The 18,420-nt window shown below is 47.3% G+C and overlaps 1 protein-coding gene across 1 annotated transcript; it reads left to right on the top strand.

The window, feature by feature from the left end:
* Window positions 1-1,683: 1,683 nt before the first annotated feature.
* NCOA4 (nuclear receptor coactivator 4) lies at window positions 1,684-18,258 on the top strand. The gene is given in 11 exon segments (XM_026714522.2): window positions 1,684-1,784; window positions 10,830-10,981; window positions 11,992-12,132; window positions 12,289-12,377; window positions 12,650-12,758; window positions 13,458-13,532; window positions 14,191-14,346; window positions 14,751-15,734; window positions 16,005-16,032; window positions 16,035-16,090; window positions 17,066-18,258. Coding segments are annotated over 10 exon segments (1,785 nt in total). The 5' UTR covers window positions 1,684-1,784; window positions 10,830-10,840; the 3' UTR covers window positions 17,072-18,258.
* The last annotated feature ends 162 nt before the right edge of the window (window positions 18,259-18,420 follow it).

Below are 18,420 nucleotides of genomic sequence, written 5' to 3' on the forward strand. Positions count from 1 at the left end.
GCTTATTTCTATTCCACACGATTTGAGGGATTCTTCTTGTAATATGTTGTAATATGTTGTTCTTCCTCCCCACTCAGGAATTCAAGTTGGAATATTGTTGATAAAGCAAAAAGCTGAGATTACAAAAAGAAAGTCCTTGAAGCTGTGGCATTAAATGTAAAACGAGACACTGACTTTTAAAAGCCACCTGGGATTCTGGACGGACGATGGAAATCACACACATGTGCAATGGAGAGAATTTACATGGAAAGGTGCTCCAGGAACATATTCCCCTTCAAGTTAAAGGATATATGCCTTGCCACATAGACACAGAATGGTTTGAATAGGACAGTTACAGAGTTGCCCACTGGCTGCAGCAACTGGTGGTTCTTTGAAGCTTCATTGGCTTGCAAAGCCGACCTCTATTCAGTTTAAATGTAATCCTATTCATTGCTTGGAAGGGCTCGGATGGCCGGTCTTGATGATTGCAATGCGCTCTACATGGGGCTGTGCCTGAAAGCATCTGGAACCTCCAGTTGGTGCAAAATGCAGAGGCCCCGCATGGTTTTGTGCAAACCCCGGTGTGCACATGTGTCGCCTCTCCCGCGGGAGCTGCATTGGTTGCCGATTTGCTTCCGGATGCAATTCAAGGTGCCGGTTGTCTCCTTTAAAGCCCTTTGTGGCTTAGGACCTCAGGTGATCTGAGGGATAACCGTCTCCTGATGGTTACATCCACCCGACCCCCCCAGAGCAGGGAAGCAGGGAATGCTGCAGGTCCCATCCCCAAGGGAGATACACCTGGGGGGGGGGGGGACCCAGAAGGAAGGGCCTTCTCCGTGGTGGCTCCCTCTCTCCGGAATATCATGATCACCAGAGATTAGAATGGATCTCAGTCTCTATTACTCTTCCGGAAGGCTCTGAAGAACGCCTGGTTCGGCCATCGGGCTGGGGGAACCCAGAGCGGGATGGAGCCCCATCCAATGGCTCATGGAGTGACCCGCTGTTGCCGGGGCAGCGGATGGGGTGGGAGTTGGGGGTGGGTGTTATTTTTTATTTTTCCAGATTTTATTCTATTGTACGTTATTCATTTGTTGTATTCTTTTTGTTAGTTTTTTTTATTGATTTTTTTTTTAAAAAATATTATTTTTATTTTAAATATGGGTTTACATTGTGTAAAGCCACCTTGAGTCGCCATTGGGCGAATAGGTGGCAATATAAACCCAATAAATAAATAAATAAATGACAGGGTTGTAAAAACAAAGGGTTTTTTTTTAAAAAAAAAACAATATAATAATAACAGGGAGGGGAAAATAAGTAACGGGGTAATAAAACAGGACGACCAAAGTTAAAGCTGCTTTGGACCGTACCTACAATGCATAGGATGCTAAATGCGGGTTAAAGAAAAGCCGTAATATTTCCGGGTGGTCTCCTCTCCAAGCCCTATCCGCCCCCAACCCCTTCAGCTTTCTGAGGCCAGCCAAAAACCGCCCCTTGGGAGCCCCCTCCCCACCCAAACCCCTCTCCCCGTGGAAGTGGCCGCTCCCCACTCTTGGGGGCGCCCTGAAAGCCAGCCAGCCCCCCACTACCGTTTTTGCTTGAGGAGAGACGCTTCCCCCCCCCCCCCGCCAACTCCTGGCTCGGCTTCACCGAGCGCCACTACGCATGTCTCCTTGGAAACCTCGCGAGACCACTCCGCGGCCTCCTCCCGGGAACTCTCGCGAGGCTGGGCCGCGGGACCGGGGAGGCCTCTTTCTTTTTTCCTGGAGCCTCGGTGGAGGGTCGCAGCTCTGATCGCCGCCCGACGGGTGAGTGGAGGCCGGCCGCCTCGCGGGCCCTGGCTTCTCCCCACCACACCTCCCCCCTCTAAGCCCGGGACGCGCGTGTTCCCAGTTATATGTCACTGCACGTGGGAAGGGCCGACACGTGTCACAACGCCGCAGCTCGGCAATTTAGAGCGCTCTCTCCTCCCCCCCCTCTGGAAAGGCCCCGGGTGTGTGTGTGGGGGGGGGGGGACCCCTTCGCAGAGCCCCCCCTCCTTTGGCTCGACGTTCAATGAAACCCCGGAAAAGACCCGAAGGATCTGAAGGAGGCGGGCTGGGCCCGGACCCGGGTTGCCTCCCCTTCCATCCCTACGTGCAAGATGCAGCAATTCCTCCTTCCCCGGGGAGGACAGAACAGAAAGAGAATACAGAATCAGGGCCTATGGAATATAGGCTTGTAAGAATATAGAAATTAGGAATAGAACATAGAACAGAAAATATAAAATACGGGAGAATGTAGAACAGAAAATAGAGTAACTTTATGGGGGCTTTAAATGCACACTAATCGGCATAACGTTGAAATGAAACTTGGTTGCCTTCAGCCCTCTGAGGGTCTTCCCCTCCAGTTAGGCCCTCCATGGACATGGCGGAATAAATTCAAAGTTATGCATATATATTGGTGTGTGTGTGTGTGTGTGTGTGTATATATATATATATATAATATAATATAATATAATATATATATATATATATATATATATATATATATATATATATATAAATTAAGTTATATATATATATGCATATTATATATATATATATATATATATATATATGCATATATATATATATATAACTTTGAATTTTATGCATATGTATATATATATATATATATGCATATATGCACACACACACACACACACACACACACACACACCAATATATTCTGTGGCACGGAGAAACAGTGCAGGCTTCTTCCGACATATATACACGTATTACAGGCAGTTCTGGTTTGTAAAAGGTCATTTTCTTGATGCACGCATTTCATCTTTTTGGTCCCATCTTTATTGCTCTTTGCTCTTAACCGGGTCATCCCAGGTCGGAGTTGCATCTGGTGCCAGGAAAAAAAAGGAAGGAGGGGCGGGGGGGGGAAGAGAAGCAGCTAAAATTAGCATTTTTCGTGTGGGGGGGGGGAGGGGGGAGGCGATCCCCATTGTAGGGCCAAGTCCAGCCTGGGCCTCTCAGTTGCAGGGCAGAATGCATCAACTTCGGCCTTCTTTTTCCTGGCTTGCAAGTCCTGAAACTAACCTGGGTTATCCGCATGTGGAAATGTGGCTTCCCCCCCTGCGCCTTTTGGACGTTGGCTTTCTCCACCACTCGCCTGCCTTCTTCACCAAATGCTGTGAAATTCTCTTATGCCTAAAGAACCCGGAAGCTTTGCGTTGATTCATATCAGTTTCAAGAAAGGAAACGGTCATTTTTTGTGAAAGGATTGTATTCTCTCGGTTTTTTCATGAACTGGGATCTATGTGGTCTAGGATCTCCTGCCTGTTGAGCAGGGACTAGACTAGAGGGCCTTAAAGGTTAAGGCAGAATAACCATTTTCAGAGTGTAAATCTCTTAGAACTAGAAGAGAAGAAGGTCACGTATGTGTTTCTCTGTTTGAATTTGTTTTGATAATAACAGACATGACTGTGCAGCCTTCTCTTGGGCTGCAAGGGCAAATGGTGTTAACTCAGCACATAATTGGTGTGAACTGTTTACAGAGACTTGTTTTGGAGAATAACCTTCAGTTTTATGGGTAATCCTGGAGGCTTTAGTTACAGCTTTTATTTATTCACTTGATATTTTTCTCCCTTGTATGCAGAATTAACAGGGGTCAAAAATAGAATGAGGCTGTTTTGACTTTGGCCTCTGCATAGAGCTTAAGAGTCATAAAGTCAGCCACCTAATGGTCCTGTAAGAACATAATTGTGTGTTTATGTGGTCAGTGTGCTTTCTGGACTTTATTTGTTTTGAAGGTGGTGTGAGATTTGCTGGTTCTCCTTTCTTTCTTTCTTTTTTAAAGTTGAAGAGCCACGAGATTATGCTTAGGGCAAGGTAGCATGATGTTATTGTGACTCCCATTTTCCATCTTGGCCTGGCTCCCTGCTAATGTTCCCTCCTTAATTGCTTTCCCAGTAATTAAGATCAACCTTTCCACTTTTGATTAGTATGGAAATTCTGCCCCTTCTACTGTTTTGTTAGTGGAGCACTCAATTTGCACATTCTTCTTAAGAGAATACAAGCACTCACATTAAACCTCAAAAGAACGGTAGGCAAGCTAGGATCTTGGATTCCTGGAAAATCTCTGGCATGTTTCCTTGTTGAGGTGAGAAATGACAGACCTTGACGAATGTATCTTTTCTTTTATGTACACTGAAAGCTTTTGCACCAAGACAAATTCCTTAGGTGTCCCAACCACTTGGCCAATAAAGATTTGGCCAATAAAGAATTCTATTCTATTCTATTCTATTCTATTCTAATCTATTCTATTCCTTTCCTTTCCTTTCCTTTCCTTTCCTTTTCTTTTCTTTTCTTTTCTTTTCTTTTCTTTTCTTTTCTTTTCTTTTCTTTTCTTTTCTTCTCTTATTCTTATTCTTATTCTTATTCTTATTATTTCCTATCCTATATCCTATCCTATATCTTATTCTATTCTAGATTGCAAGGAGGTTTGAAAAACCAAATCTCCCCTGCCCCATTTCCCCTTCTCCTTTTTTTCCTGGTGAAAAATTATTGCGTGAGTCTCTGTACCCCAGGCAAGCTTGTAAAATATTAAATTGCATTTACTCTGCTTCCAGTTTCAAGGCCCATTCCTAATTAGCCACAGTGCTAATTGGATTGACCAATTTTGTATCTGGTGTAATCTACCTGGCAGGATCACGGAGCTGAATATGAAAAGTTGCACAGGAATAAGTGTTTAAATTTACAGTAATGTGCTGGGAATTTAGATTTGCTAAATTGCAAACATGTAGTAATTGTATGATTGCCAGTTCCTTCTTTTAAAGCAATTTTGTGCTTTGATGAAAAAAAAAGGCATGTCAGGTTCTCCTTAGAGAATATAAGCATTCACATTAAACCTCAAAAGAACAGTAGGCAAGCTAGGATCTTGGATGATGACACACTGATGAACCAGAAAAGGCCTGCCAGAAACTTTATTTTAAAATGGTGGATTTTCAGCTGCAAAAATGCAGTCTTGCAGAAGTTCCTCTTCTGTAGGTTATTATGAGTCACAAACACAGTTCTTAGGGGTGGGTGGGATGAAGTGTACAGAGAGGCCTTTAAATTTTTTTTTTTTGTTTGGTTCCCTTATCTCTGACTTTTTAGGCTTCAGATATGAGATTTAAAAAGAAGCTGGAATTTTGCTGGTGTTAAAAATAATTTGAGGTTTTGTTTTTTTTTTTCAAATGAAGCCATTTTGCTCCCTGCATGACAACTAAAAAGCATTTCTTATAGGGTCTTTGGTAGTCACTTTTTATCAGTGACCTGCCTAATCTGACATATCATTGCCTTATTCATTGTTGAAGGAAATTAGCACCCACCTCTCTCCTAGAAGAATGAAATATTTTAGGAGATATTTAAAAAGGCAGGGTAAAATATTTCCCCTACAAGAGAAATAAAAATCTTAAAGGGAACCCAGTTCCCTGCCCCCAGCAGATACTTTGGTGCCCATTGAGAAGGACTGGGCAGCCTATCGACAAGACAAAAGACTCCAGCTCCAGGGTGATGGGATTAAGGCATGACCCTCCAGGACATGATAGGATTATCTAGCAGCAGGGCCAGACACTGCATCACCCAGCAAGGTTCAACCAAACTTATCTCAAACATAGCCTCGTGGGAGTCTGACAGCAGCCAATAGAATACATGTGCTTGCACAGGAACAGGAAGCTGAAGTTCAAATCCCAAGAGAGAGTATAACCCTCTCTCTCAACTGCATGTGGTCCTGTCTATCAATAAACCATCTTTCCAACCAGCCTCCATGTTCCCAATGTCTTTCTCCCCGCTTGGAATTTGAACCAGTGTGGTCAAATTCCAAATACAATTGACAGGCATCAATTATATATTGTGACTCTTGGAAACAATTAATTTTACATTTATACAGATTACAAAAAGTGTTTATGGTTACCTTTGTGCCAAGGGTAAATGCCAAGGGTGATACACACACACACACGCACACACACACACACACGCATGCGCGCGCGCACACACACACAGGATACTTTGGCTTATGACCACGATTGAGCCCAAAATTTCCGTTGCTAAGCAAGATAGTTGTTCAATGAATTTTTCCCCATTTTACAACCCTTCTTGCCACATTTGCTGAGTGAATCACTGCACTTGTTCAGCTAGTGACACAGTTGTTAAGTGAAACTGGCTTCCCCATTGACTTTGTTTGTCAGAAGGTCCCAAAAAGGGATGACACGACCCCTCTGGGACACTGTGACCGTCATAACTATGAGCCAGTTGCCAAGGGTCTGGACTTTGATCACATGATCGTGGGGATGCTGCAATGGTCATAAGTTTGAAAAATGGCCATGAGTCATTTTTTTTCAGTGCCGTTGTAACTTTGAACAGTCACCAAACAAACTGCTGTTAAGTTGAGGACTGCCAAAGCAACACCTAGCAGTCTTGAACAAGTGACAGGCCTCTTATTTGCATAGGTATAAATCTGTGTCTGAGATTGAATTTAGTGGAAACAGGCAGGAGGAAGTGGAAGAAAGTAGAAATTTCTAAAGAAATTTCCCAGAAAGCAGCCGCGAACAAGATTTTCCTGCTGAAAAATAGAAGCAGTAAATATGCCCCAGGACTCCTCCCTTTGCTGCCTCGCTGCCTGTGAATAGATAACAGCACTTAATGAATGAGGTTTCCTCGAGAAAAGGGATTAAATGGCTGGATTTAAGGCCGGGTCCTTTCAGCAGACCACAGCACTTCACGGGGCACCTAATTGTTTGCCAAGTGAATATGGAACAAGCGCTAATCCCTTTGTACCTTTCTGGTTTGGGATTAAGCAAAAGATATTGCGCAATGAAGCGTGGGGTTGAGATGGGCCCTGCAGGCCGAACAAACAGTCGGAAGGAGCCGTCCCAACCTCTGGAGGAAGTTAGGAAAATTGCCAGGGCAGCAATCTTCACAACAATTGTCTTTGACTTAGGAAGCTTGGGAGACGGCCTCAGATAATAATAATTATAATAATAATAATAACAACAATAATAATAATAGTAGTAGTAGTAGTAGTAGTAGTAATAAGGAGGAGGAAGAGGAGAGCAGCAGCGCCTTGGGAGCAGTCCCAAAACAAGTGGAGCCCCACTTGAACACCAGAGGCATTGACACATTTGCCATCAGTCAATTGCAGAAGGCTGCTGAATTGACTTGGAACAAGTGGAAAGGCTGCTGCTGCAGCTGGTACAACCTGTTTGGAGGCTGTTCCACGAGGAGGCCCTCCTCCTTCCCCTGCGGTCTTGGCTGAGAGGAGAGGCTGGGCGGCGAGGCAAGGCCTACGGTTCCCCTTGGTCTGGAAGGATGGGGGGGCTGGAGGTTTTTTCCCAGGCCCCAGGGTGGGCGTGGGTGGGTCCCTGGTGCTGGGGGGGGGGGTCTGGTTGGAAAATCCACCCTCCTTTTAACCCTGGCTTTCTTTGGCGCAGACAAGGACTGAGCCTCCCGTGCAAAAGGCAAGAGAACCATGGCAGTCCTAACACAGGTAGTCCTTGACTTATGACTGCAATTGAGCCCAGAATTTCTGCTGCTGAGTGGGAAACATTTGAAGATCTTTCCTGCCGTGGCTGGCGAGTTGAATCCCTTTAGCTGATAAGCTCTTAAAAGAATCTGGCTTTCCCCCACCCCGCCCCCGGGACTCTGCTTGTCAGAAGGTCGCAAAAGGGGATCACGTGACCCCTGGGGGGGACGACACTGCTGCGACCGTCGTAAATAGGAGTCAGTTGCCGAGCGTCCCAAATTGGATCATGTGACGGTGGGGGGTGCTGCAAAAGTCGTTACCGTGAAAAAAACGGTCATAAACCCCGTTTTACAGTGCCGTCGTAAGTCGAGAACTGCCTGTGACGACAATGTAATCGGAGGAGAGGAGTAAGGAAGAGGACAACAACAACAGGCCGAGATCCGGCGGGGCTTCCGGATCCAAGCAGGCCAGGCACCCACAATGCACCTGGGCAGGGCTACTGTGGAAAGGGGAGAAGGGGTCATGGGCGGCTCCGTTAATCGGGGGGGCGGGTGGGAGGGGGGGGAAGGGAGAGAGAGAGAGGAAAAAATAAGGAAACCGCCAGGATTTGCAAGTTGAAGTTGAGCGAGGCTGGAGGAAGAAGCCAATGGCTGCCCCAGTAGCACATAGGAGGAGCCCCTGGAGCGACACCCCCGCAGGCAGGGAAGCCCTGAACCGACCAGACCTGAATAATATCCTTTAGCTTTTTGGGGGGGTGGGGGGCGGGGGGCGGAAACCTCCCCACCCACCTTCCTCAGAACTGCCGCCTGTGGGTTCAGGCGGAACCTGAAGCGGCTCTTTTAGGTCCTCGGTCAGGACCTGTTGGACTGTTAAGGTTTTACCAGTTCTAGACTGTGAATCGAATGGAAGGTTAAATAGTAGTAGTAGAAATAACAACAATAACAACACAACAACAACGATAATGATAATGATAATAATACAGCCGTGCTACTAAGGTGGTCTTCACAGCGCACCAAGATGCAAAATAGCAGCTTCTTCTACCAAGTGTGCATTTCTCGCGCGGTTTGCAGCAATTCCCCTTGGCCTCCCGTTCCTTCCTCAAGCGGCCTCTCTGGGCCCATCTTCCTTTCTGGGATGTTGCTGGGCAGTTTTCAGTCTTCTTCCCTCCTCCTCCTCCTCTTCCTCCTGCTGTTCTCCACAGACAAGGGGGAAGGGCGGACGTGCAAGTCTGGGCTCCAGCTGTGGCGGCATGGCCACGTGGGCTTTAGGAGGCGAGGCCAAGCCAGGGCTGGGCCTGAAATGTGAGCTGGCAGGCAGGTTTAAAGCAGGCTGGGGCTGCTGATCGCTGTCTTGTGGGCTGCTGGTGCTGCTGCAGAAGGCGGCCGGCTGCTTTCCCGTCCTCTGGAACAGAAACCGAGGTAGGCAGGAAAACCAGGGGGAGTCGGGGGGGGGGGGGAAAGAGTGACTTGGCAGCCTTCGCAGGAAGGAATAAAGCAGGAATCATTCCCGACTCTGGAGGTTGGCTAAAGGGAAATGGAGGTTGTAGAAGTTACTTCTTCGCTAGCTGCCTGCTTTGCCCCCCGGCTGCGATCGGGTAACCAAACCTCCTTTAACTGTGAAGGCTTTTTAAGGGAACCGATGGGTTTGTAGGACGGGGATTTTGCAAGGCTTCTGCGCACAGCAGAATTTGACTTACAAAACATGTAAGAAGGTATTTCCAGTTATGGGCAGAAAAGTATAATCCTGAATTGATCACGGAGAGCATTGGAGTCAAACTAGTGCCTAAATTCTGCACTGAACACCACTGAAGGAGCAGATAGGACCTTAACATTATTTTGAAGGGTCTTTGGTGCTCTCTGAACTCGGTTGTTTTCTTGTAGACGTTTCATTATCAAACTAGGTAAAATCATCAGCGCTAGTACGGAATGGGCTTTGCATTCATTAAGTTAATTCAATTGGAAAGATATACAGCCCAATAAAACCAGAGGATATTAATCTTGCCTTCTCCAGAGTGGGCTGCATGGCACTTCTTAAAACTTAATTCACCTTTTTTTAAGCCAGTTTTCTGGGATTGGTTTATTTTGATAGCCTTCTGTTGCTTTTGGTTTGTTTGTTTTGTTGCTGTTTGCTTTGCTCTTTTACACTCAAGTTGTAGAGGTTTTATTTCTGTGTTCCTGGATTTATTGATTTGGGCTTGGCACTTCGATTACAGGTGAACCTTCAGTTAAATAAGTTATGGACGGGGTCATTTGACTTAGCCTTCAAGTTTAGCTTCGCTAGGGTTGCAGAATATGATTTCGTTTTAGACTGGAGCTATTCCCCAGTTTGTTTTTTTGGGGGGGTATTTGTCCTCATTTACTATTCGTATGAACTATAGTCCAGAAGCAGCAGTTTAGCTACTGAAAACTTTTGTGTAATCAGGAAATGGACAGGATCCTGTTCTGAATACTTATTTTGGGTGTGGGACGCCTTAATTAGGGAGAGGGGGATAGCCCCTCCTCTCCTCTCTGCTACCTGAGATTGCACAGTTCTGTGAATTAAAGGAGGTTTCAGAGCGGTGGGCTTCCATCCAAAAGCTACTGTAGGAAATGTCAGTTCAACACCTGTAGGGAAGCAGGGGCAGAACTTGAATAAACAAGCCCCAAAATGCCTGCAGTGTAAAGTTTAAAATCCACCCGTGTGAGTGGGGGGGGCGGGGGCTTAGTGCAAAGCTTGCAGGTAACTGACGCACGCTGCTAGGTGAGCTTCCAACACGAGCCAGGTGTTAAAGAGACCGTATTGGCATAAGAATTAGCAGTGCCGAAGGTATTTGCCAGTAGACTTAAAAAAAATCAGGGGAAAAAAAAAAATCACCAGTGAAGATGTGTGTGAATTTTGAGGGCCCCAAATTGGCAAATCAGCTCTGAAAAGTGAAATAGCAATAGCACTTAGACTTATATACCGCTTCACAGTGCTTTGTAGCCCACTGTAAGTGGTTTACAGAGTCAGCCTCTTGCGCCCCCCCCCCCCAACCAACAATCTGGGTCCTCATTTTACCGACTTCAGAAGGATGGAAGGCTGAATCAACCTTGAGCCGGTCAGGATCGAACTGCTGGCCGTGGGCAGGATTAGCCTGCAATACTGCGTTCTAACTGCTGGGCCCCCAGGGCTGGGAGAGACTCCATGATAGTCCCAACATTGGGCTAGGACAGGGGTGGGCAACTATGGCCCTTTTATGAATTATGGACTTCAACTCCCAGAATTCCTGAGCAAGCCATGCTAGGTCAGGAATTTTGGGAGTTGAAGTCCACACAAGTCATAAAGGGGCCATAGTTGCCCACCTCTGGGCTAGGACATAGCACAGATTCTGAGGTGGGTTCTTTCTCTCCCTGTTCCAGAACCGTCCAGGATGATCCCTTTCCAAGAGAGAAATGGAAGCCTTGGCAACATGGAATCCTTGAGGAAGTGCCTGCAGGCCAAAAAAGACCTGGAAGTGGCGTTTGCTGAAATTGTCAAAGCCGAACAGCAAGTCAGAGACAACTGGAAAGAGGTACTTGGAACGGGTTTCGAAAGAAGCACCCCTTTGCGGTTCTAACAAGGGGGGAAACCCTTGCTTAAAATGGCTTGGCTGCCGAACTTGTCTAGCCTGGAAAACCAAGAGCATTCACGAGAGAGCTGGGGTGTGTCTTAACTTTCACCACCCGTGGACGTACGGAATCGTCCAGCAGGGTTGTGAAGATAAAAAGAATTGAGCTGAGCTCAGCTTCTGGAGACAGGGTGGATGCACCCAGGCAGTTTTCTTGGGGGCTGCAGATTAGGACTCCGGCCCGTTAACGCCGGGATTGACTCGTGGGATCCCACCAACATGCTCACCAGGTTTGACCCCGATAGGTTTTCTCTTAAGTCAGTTAAGATCATTTAGCTAGTTGCCATCTAACCGGTCATCAAGATAGAGTATCTTTCGTTTTAGGCACACTGCCATTTTTAAAGCATACCTGCTCTTATTGGGTTAAATTCCCGCATAAGGGAACAAGTGCGATATTTCCCCACAGCTCAGTTTCTCAATCCCAGCACCTTTAAGAACAAAGGTTCACGGTGAACAATGATTAACTCCGGGGGGGCGGGGGAAATTCGGAATTCCTTGCTTAAAGTCCCTGTGTGAAATAGCGCCCATCCCTTTCCAAGCCTTTTAATTCCTCTTCCTGGTGAGAGGGCCGTTAGGGATCTGGGTGGCTGGATGGAGTCCCGCCCCTCAGGATCCCTTCCTGCCGCCGGGTGGGGACCCAACCCTGCCTGAACGGGAGAATGTGGGGAGGATAGGAACAGGAGGGGTGAGAGACTTGAATCGGAGGGATAGAATTATAGAGGTGTTTTATGGGAGATTTCTCAGTTCTCCAATTCTCGTCCCAAAGGTGCTTTCTCTCTCCCCCCTTCTTTGAAAACATTCTCATCCAAGAAGCTTCTTCAATTCGGGTCCAAGGACGTCCAGTTGCCTTTTGGGGAAAGCATCTTTGGGACGAGAACGCTAAGAGGTGGCTTTTCTTTTCTCGTTTTAAAAAGGTGAAAGCTGAAGTTCACAGTTGCATCAGTCGCCACCTGGAATGCCTGCGAAGCCGCGAAGTTTGGTTGTTGGAACAGGTTGACCTTGTTCAGCAGCTGAAGGCAGAGGCTCTGCAGCAACAAGCACAGCAGCTCTGCTGGGTAAGGGCTGAGGGGCCTCCGGATTCCCTTCCTGCGTCCAGAATTACGGGAACTTCGCCCTGACCTTGTGCGCTGTTTGTTTTTGCGGCCCAAGGCCGCAGCTTCGTACCTGAACCCTGTTCCTAGTGAGGTCACGTATTTTTGTTTAATTTCCAGTTGTTGGGACAATTCAGCAGCCTCATCCGCCAGCTGGAACAGCCTCAAAGCGGCGATCTCACCAGTCAGATGTCGGCGTGTTTTGAGAGGTGAGCAGCCCTCCGAGAGATTTGGAATGGCCGCTGTTTTCTTTACCCTGGTCGTTTCCCCACATCATTGTGGACCGTGACCTCAGCCTTTCTGGTTCTGTCACGCAAAATGAACCAGAGGGTTATTTTGGAGGTCTTGGTCACCTCTGTGGGGTGGATTGGAAGACATACGCATTCTGTGCATAAACGTTGCTTGACTTTTGGTTTGTTTGGGAAATGGCTTACCGCCTTGGTTTCTTTCTGGATTCCTCACTTTTGCCTTCTTCCCTAAGTCTTGGCAGTTTGACTCTCCAGCCGGAAGAAACGTCCGTCTTGAACTTTGAGGCTGATGTGGCATTCCTTCGCCAGGCGATCACCTCGTTTGGCTCCATTAGAACCATGGTGAGCAAAAAGGAGCCGGGTCCCCATGCAAGGATTGTCAACCTTTTCACAGGTTGTGCCACTGTTAGGACGTGGCAATATTCCAGCCCTACCAGTGGCTTAGCAAGGTGTCAAAAACTTGATGGCCGCCCCCCCCCCACAGCCCCCCACCGCCCTCAAGGGAAGCCAGTTGTATAAAGTCCACCCACTTTAATGGGAAACTTGTACCTTTGACCTTAAGAAGTTGTGCTCGTGGCTAGAGGGTCCTCAGCATTTCTGACCGTTTCCCCTGTTTCTTTCTCTCCATGGTCACATGATCAAAATTCAGGCATTTGGCTTATGGGTTTTCGGCGGTCGCAGTGTCCTGCGGTCATGTCATCCGTCAATCGTGTTACTAGCTTAACAACTGTAGTTGTTAAGTAACAGAGTTACTTAATAACTCTGGCAGGAAAATGGGACAAAACTGTCTCCTTTAGCAACAGAGACTTTGGGCTCAATTATGGGTCGTAAGTCGAGGACTACCTGCAATTAAAACCCCGGTTCCTGAACAAACCCCGAGGCTTCTGTGGAGAGGCTCTTTCAGAGTGACCCCCCCCCTCTTGAAACCGCTACCACAGCCCTTCCAGTCCGATTCCACAAGAACCCGGATAAGTGACCTCGTCCGCTATTTCAAAACAGGTGTGAGCAGTTAAATTTATGTTTGCTTTGTTTCTTTAATAGCAGACTTCCGATAAAGAAGACTACGCCCCTTGGATCGCTGTGCAGAACTGTCCCGTGATGGCTAGTTTTGAAAAGGTAAATCACAGATTTGTTTAGAGGGACTGAAATTAGAGGTTGGCAGCAGAGTTTTTAAACTTAAGTCTTCTCTCGCTGTTCGCTAGGAATGTCAGTTTGGTTTGGTCTAGTGGATAAGGGCCCCGAGTTAGAAAATAGCACTTGGCAATAGCCTGCAATACTGCATTCCATCCACTGGGCCACCACACCTCTTGAGAGACCATGAGTTCAAGTCCTGCCTTAGTGATGAAAGTCATCTGGGTGACTTGGGCTAATCACTCTCTCAGGCCAACCCACCTCCCAGGTAATTGTCATGGAAAAAAGAGGAGGAGGAAGGTGTGTTAGATAGTTTTCCTGCCTTGAGTTACTTGTAGGGAGAAAAGGTGGGATATAAATCGATAAATTTAAAAATGCACAAAATCTCCACAAGAGAACATACATTTGATCTGCGGGCAAATCATTTAAGCCCTTAAGGTGCATAGCAGTTACCCAAGTAGGCTGGTGGTTGTTCAGAATTCAAGTCTAAAGAAAGGATTATTCTAAAAAATTTTGTTGGCACAAACACCCAAACTTTCTCCTCAATAGAGCTACGGGAGGCTTTTTCTATCTATCCTCGGGGAGGGAAGGTGTATATTTTGTCTGGGATTAAACTGACCTTCAGTTTGTTCTTGATTATTAGCCAAAAACTTTCCATGGAACGCTGGGCTACCCTCTCTCTAACTGGCTTCTTGGAACCAAATCTGATGGTGCCTGCCATACGCCTTATGTTCCTAGCTCTAAGCAGGAGGACTGGCTCTTGAAAACACAGGCTGAGGAGGAGGAGGAGGCCAATCAGGTATTGCTATCTACTGTCTCCATTGATAGACAACGAGGTTTTCTAGTCAGGATGGGAAAGGCAGGCCCCAAACAGGCTGAGAAGGAGAAAATTAGATAGCCAAATGGTTTATTTTCCAAGATATGCCGATGGAATGGCTCCAGATATTGGTGCTTTCTTCCTATTGTTAGGATTGTAAGGTTTCATGGTAAGATGGACAGCAAATCAATCCATCCATCTCCGAAAAGAAGCCCTCTTAAGCGGTTAACAATGTAGAAGCATTATTGCTCACCCCACCCCACTCACAGTCTGGGTCCTCGTTTTATCGGTCAGGGCCAAACTCCAGGTTGTGGGTAGAGTTAGCCTGCAATACTGCAGTGCTTCCTTGGCGGATCTAAATGTCAGCGGTGTCATCTTCTCCTTAGGATTTCAAGCCTTCGGAAGTGTCTTACTTGGAGAAAGCATGGGGAGACCTGAAAAACTTGGAGAACTGGCTTTTGCAGAACCAACCGCGAGATCTTCCTGAGATGGACCTCCGCCGACGGAAGAGCTCCACTTCTACCGTCGCTTCCACTTTGTCCATTGAGAAGATTGACGAGTTGGAGCTCTTCGAGCAAGACGACAGCGATCTTTCCGAATGGCTTCTTGTGCCTTCTGAACCCGAACACAAGAACGCCTCTGACGAGAAGTGGAAATGGGGTTTTAAGCCTTTCCGGGAGGAATACAACCCCAACGATTGGCTCCCTAAAACCGATTCTTGCAATCATTGTCGCGGAGCTCAAGCTACCGGGGTAGAGATAGAAAATCTCGGCAATCTGAAATGCCTCAGCGAGCACCTGGATGCGAGGAAGCCCCCGAACGCCGACAGCTGGCTTCTGCAGCAGCCCACCTTCAGAGTCGAGGATCTGTGCAGAGCCAACGAGCTGTGTTCCAGTTTTTCTGAGTGTGCGTGTGACGAGAACTGTGAAAAGGAAGCCCTGTGCAAGTGGCTCCTTAGGAAGGAAGGCAAGGATAAAAACGGAGTGCCGCGAGGAGAGGCCTTCGAACCCCAGGGACGTCGGCCTGTGCTGGACATCTGGCTCCACCCTTCTCGACAAGCGGACGGGGATTCGGCTGGCTCTGCCACAAAACAGGACACTGTCCGGGAGGTGGCAGAACCTCTGAAGGAATTGCCGGCAATCTCATTGTCCTCTTGGCTAGCCAAGCAAGAAGTCAAAGCTTCCCCTGGTGGCGAAGAGAAGGCGACCCGAGAGGAGGCCGGGGTGAGCCACAAGGGTTCCCTCCTGGAGCTGCTTGTGCCCTTCCACCACCCTTTCAACATCAACAGCTGGATCTTGTCCTCCCAAAAGACAGAATTCTCCAGCCAGCCTCTCGTGGAAGATAAATGGCTGCTACGGAAGAAGGCGCATGTAAGGAGTCTCACCCAGTCCCTTAACCTGCTGAAAGCGCTCGGTGGACTTCAGCTCCCAGAATTCCCCAGCCAGCTGTGGCTGAGGAATTCTGGGAGTTGAAGTCCACCCGCCTTAAAGGTGCCAAGTCAGAAGATCCTCCACCGGGAGGAGAAGCAGTTCACATGCTTCCTTTGGTGTTCTGCTACCCACTGTTTTATCTGGGAATACAAGACTTGAGACCAGTAAAATTTTCTCATCTCACAGAAACCCATTTTTTGTTTCTTACAGGACAGAGGCCTTCCTGCCGTTTGCGACCTCTTTGTATGAAGCTGAGTGGAGATAGAGAAAAATGGCTCTATCAGACGCCTTTACAGGTAAAAACCTCTCCGCAAAACGGAAGTCCACTCAGTTGCATTGTCGCTTTTTGGCGTCTTGACTAACGTCTTAGTCTAACAAACACCTAATTTGGGATGCTTCCGCGAGAACCTGATCTAGCCCAGTGCGCTTTTGGAGACCACCAGGGATTGGGTAGATAACCAGCCACTCACTGTTCTAGGTTAGAACTAAGCTTTAGCCTGTTCACAGTCCTCTTTTTTTTTTTTTTTTTTCATTTCAAAGGCTTATTTTGAACATCTTATTGTAATACTAATTCAGCCAGCGGGCTTCATTTGGGGTCACGGGAGAACGTGTGAATGAATCGCGTGAAGCTTTTGACCAAGCCACGCTTGGCGTGCCTCTGGCTATAGCTGTCGTTCCAGTTGTGCAGGATAGCACACTTCTCTTAACTGGAAACCAGAAGCTGATGCCCATGGGTGGTGATGTGGGTTACGGCAGGGGTCCCCAACCACCGGTCCCCGGACCGGTACTGGTCCGTGGATCATTTTTTTACCGGGCTGCAAAGCTTGGGCGCCGCCATCTTGTTTCGACGGCACTTCTGGATTTTCAGTTGCTTCCGGGTTTTCGGTTGGAAAGCGGCGTTTGGGTGCGTGCGCCTTAGTTTCGTTGAAGCGGTGGGGGTGGTGGCTTCGAACGAAGAGCCCTCCCGATGGCGGTGGAGTCTCGCGTTACTCGGGTACCGGTGCGTGGAAGAATAATCGTGAAACCGGTCCCTGGTTCAAAAAAGGTTGGGGGCCACTGGGTTAGGGCGTGCCGTTTAATGGGGTGAACATTAATTTTTGCCATTTTTTTTTTGCCAAATTTTTGCCTGGCTAAACATTGAGATTGCATAAAGCGCCCCGCTAACTACAATCAATGAAAATATTGTGCTTTTGAAATAGTCTTCACTGGTTGACCCTGATTAGCAACTGTTTTTTATTCTGACGCCCCAATTCTGGGTTTTTGTTTCCTAGATGTGAAAAAAAGTTTAAAACAAAAACAAAAACAAAAAAAAACCCCACCCCGCAGCGTGATCCAAACGATCGCTTTGATTTTCCTGCTGATCATCGCACACCCTGGAATGAGTGACTCTGCAGCCTGTCGCTTCTCCTGCGTTTTTGACCACCTGTCTTCTCCAGATTTCGAACGTCACTTTTAAAAGCTGTTATGTAGCCGGTGTTGGGAAATGCAGAAAATGTGGACCTTGGAGTCCTCAAAACAAGAAGTGCCCTTGTTGGCTTCTCTTGGTCTGGGACGCGAAAGAGCCTGTTTGCGACCTCATCTCACTAAAGCCGTTAAATGTCAAAGCCAGTATTTTTTGAAATAAATTCTGACAGGATGGCCTTTAGCTGGGGTGGGAGGTGGGGAGAGGCAACATTTGATCCAGAGCACAGACCACTAGCCCTTCTTTCCAGCTCCCCGTTTTAAATATATTTGCAGAACACGTTCACGAGGTCCAGCTCTCTTGCGAAGAAGCCATTAGGGCCCTTCTGAATTGTGTGTTTTATATAATGTAGATGCCCTCTTCTCAGCTGAAAGACAGCATGCCCTATGGATTGGCACGGGGCACCTGGCAACGGTCAGGATACCCTGGTTAAGGGAACTAGGATGGGAAGGGAGCGGGCGAAATTGAGCACAGGGTGGATGAAACGCGTGTGGTTTTAAAGCCCGGTCCGAAGTACAAGTTGTATCCTTCGTACTGCAGAACAAAAATTTAAATCTTTATTTCTCTCATGCTATGAATTATAAGCGCCCCGACAGGTTGACAGTAGCCTTAGAAACTTTAATGCTGAACTTTTGAATACCACTTTTACCTGCTTCCACCATTTGTGGGGGCAACTTTGAAAAGTTGCGATACTAACTTTTTTTTTTTTAAATGAACGTTTTTTGTTTTTTAATTGCTCTTGGCTTAGCACAGGTACACTTTTAATTTGGTCTTTCCGGCTGCCCTGGGAATTAACCGCTGCGTTCTCAAAAACCTGTTTGCCTTTTTTTAGTGCTTAACACAAGGTATCTGCTCAGGGTCCCGAAAGGGTCTGTGGAAGACCTGACTGATACAAAGTCATGCAATCAAGCTGCTCCCCCCTCACCCCCGGTGTCTTTTACGTTAATCCAATGTTTGTGACGCTAATGAAGTATGCCATTAAACTGTTGTGAATCAAAAGCACGTTTGCGTGAAGCTGTTCTTTTTGTAGCTCTGCTGAGATGGGGTTGAGCAAGGTGGATTCTGGGCCGGTCACCGGGACCAAACAACGGGTGCTTCTCCGAGTTCTCGGACTCTTTCCCGTTGGAGCGCATCTTCAAGGAAGGCTCTTCCTGCAACTCCCGG

The sequence above is a fragment of the Pseudonaja textilis genome, chromosome 4 (assembly GCF_049901715.1).
Source record: "Pseudonaja textilis isolate UNSWEBS1 chromosome 4, rPseTex1.2, whole genome shotgun sequence".
NCBI lineage: Eukaryota > Metazoa > Chordata > Lepidosauria > Squamata > Elapidae > Pseudonaja > Pseudonaja textilis.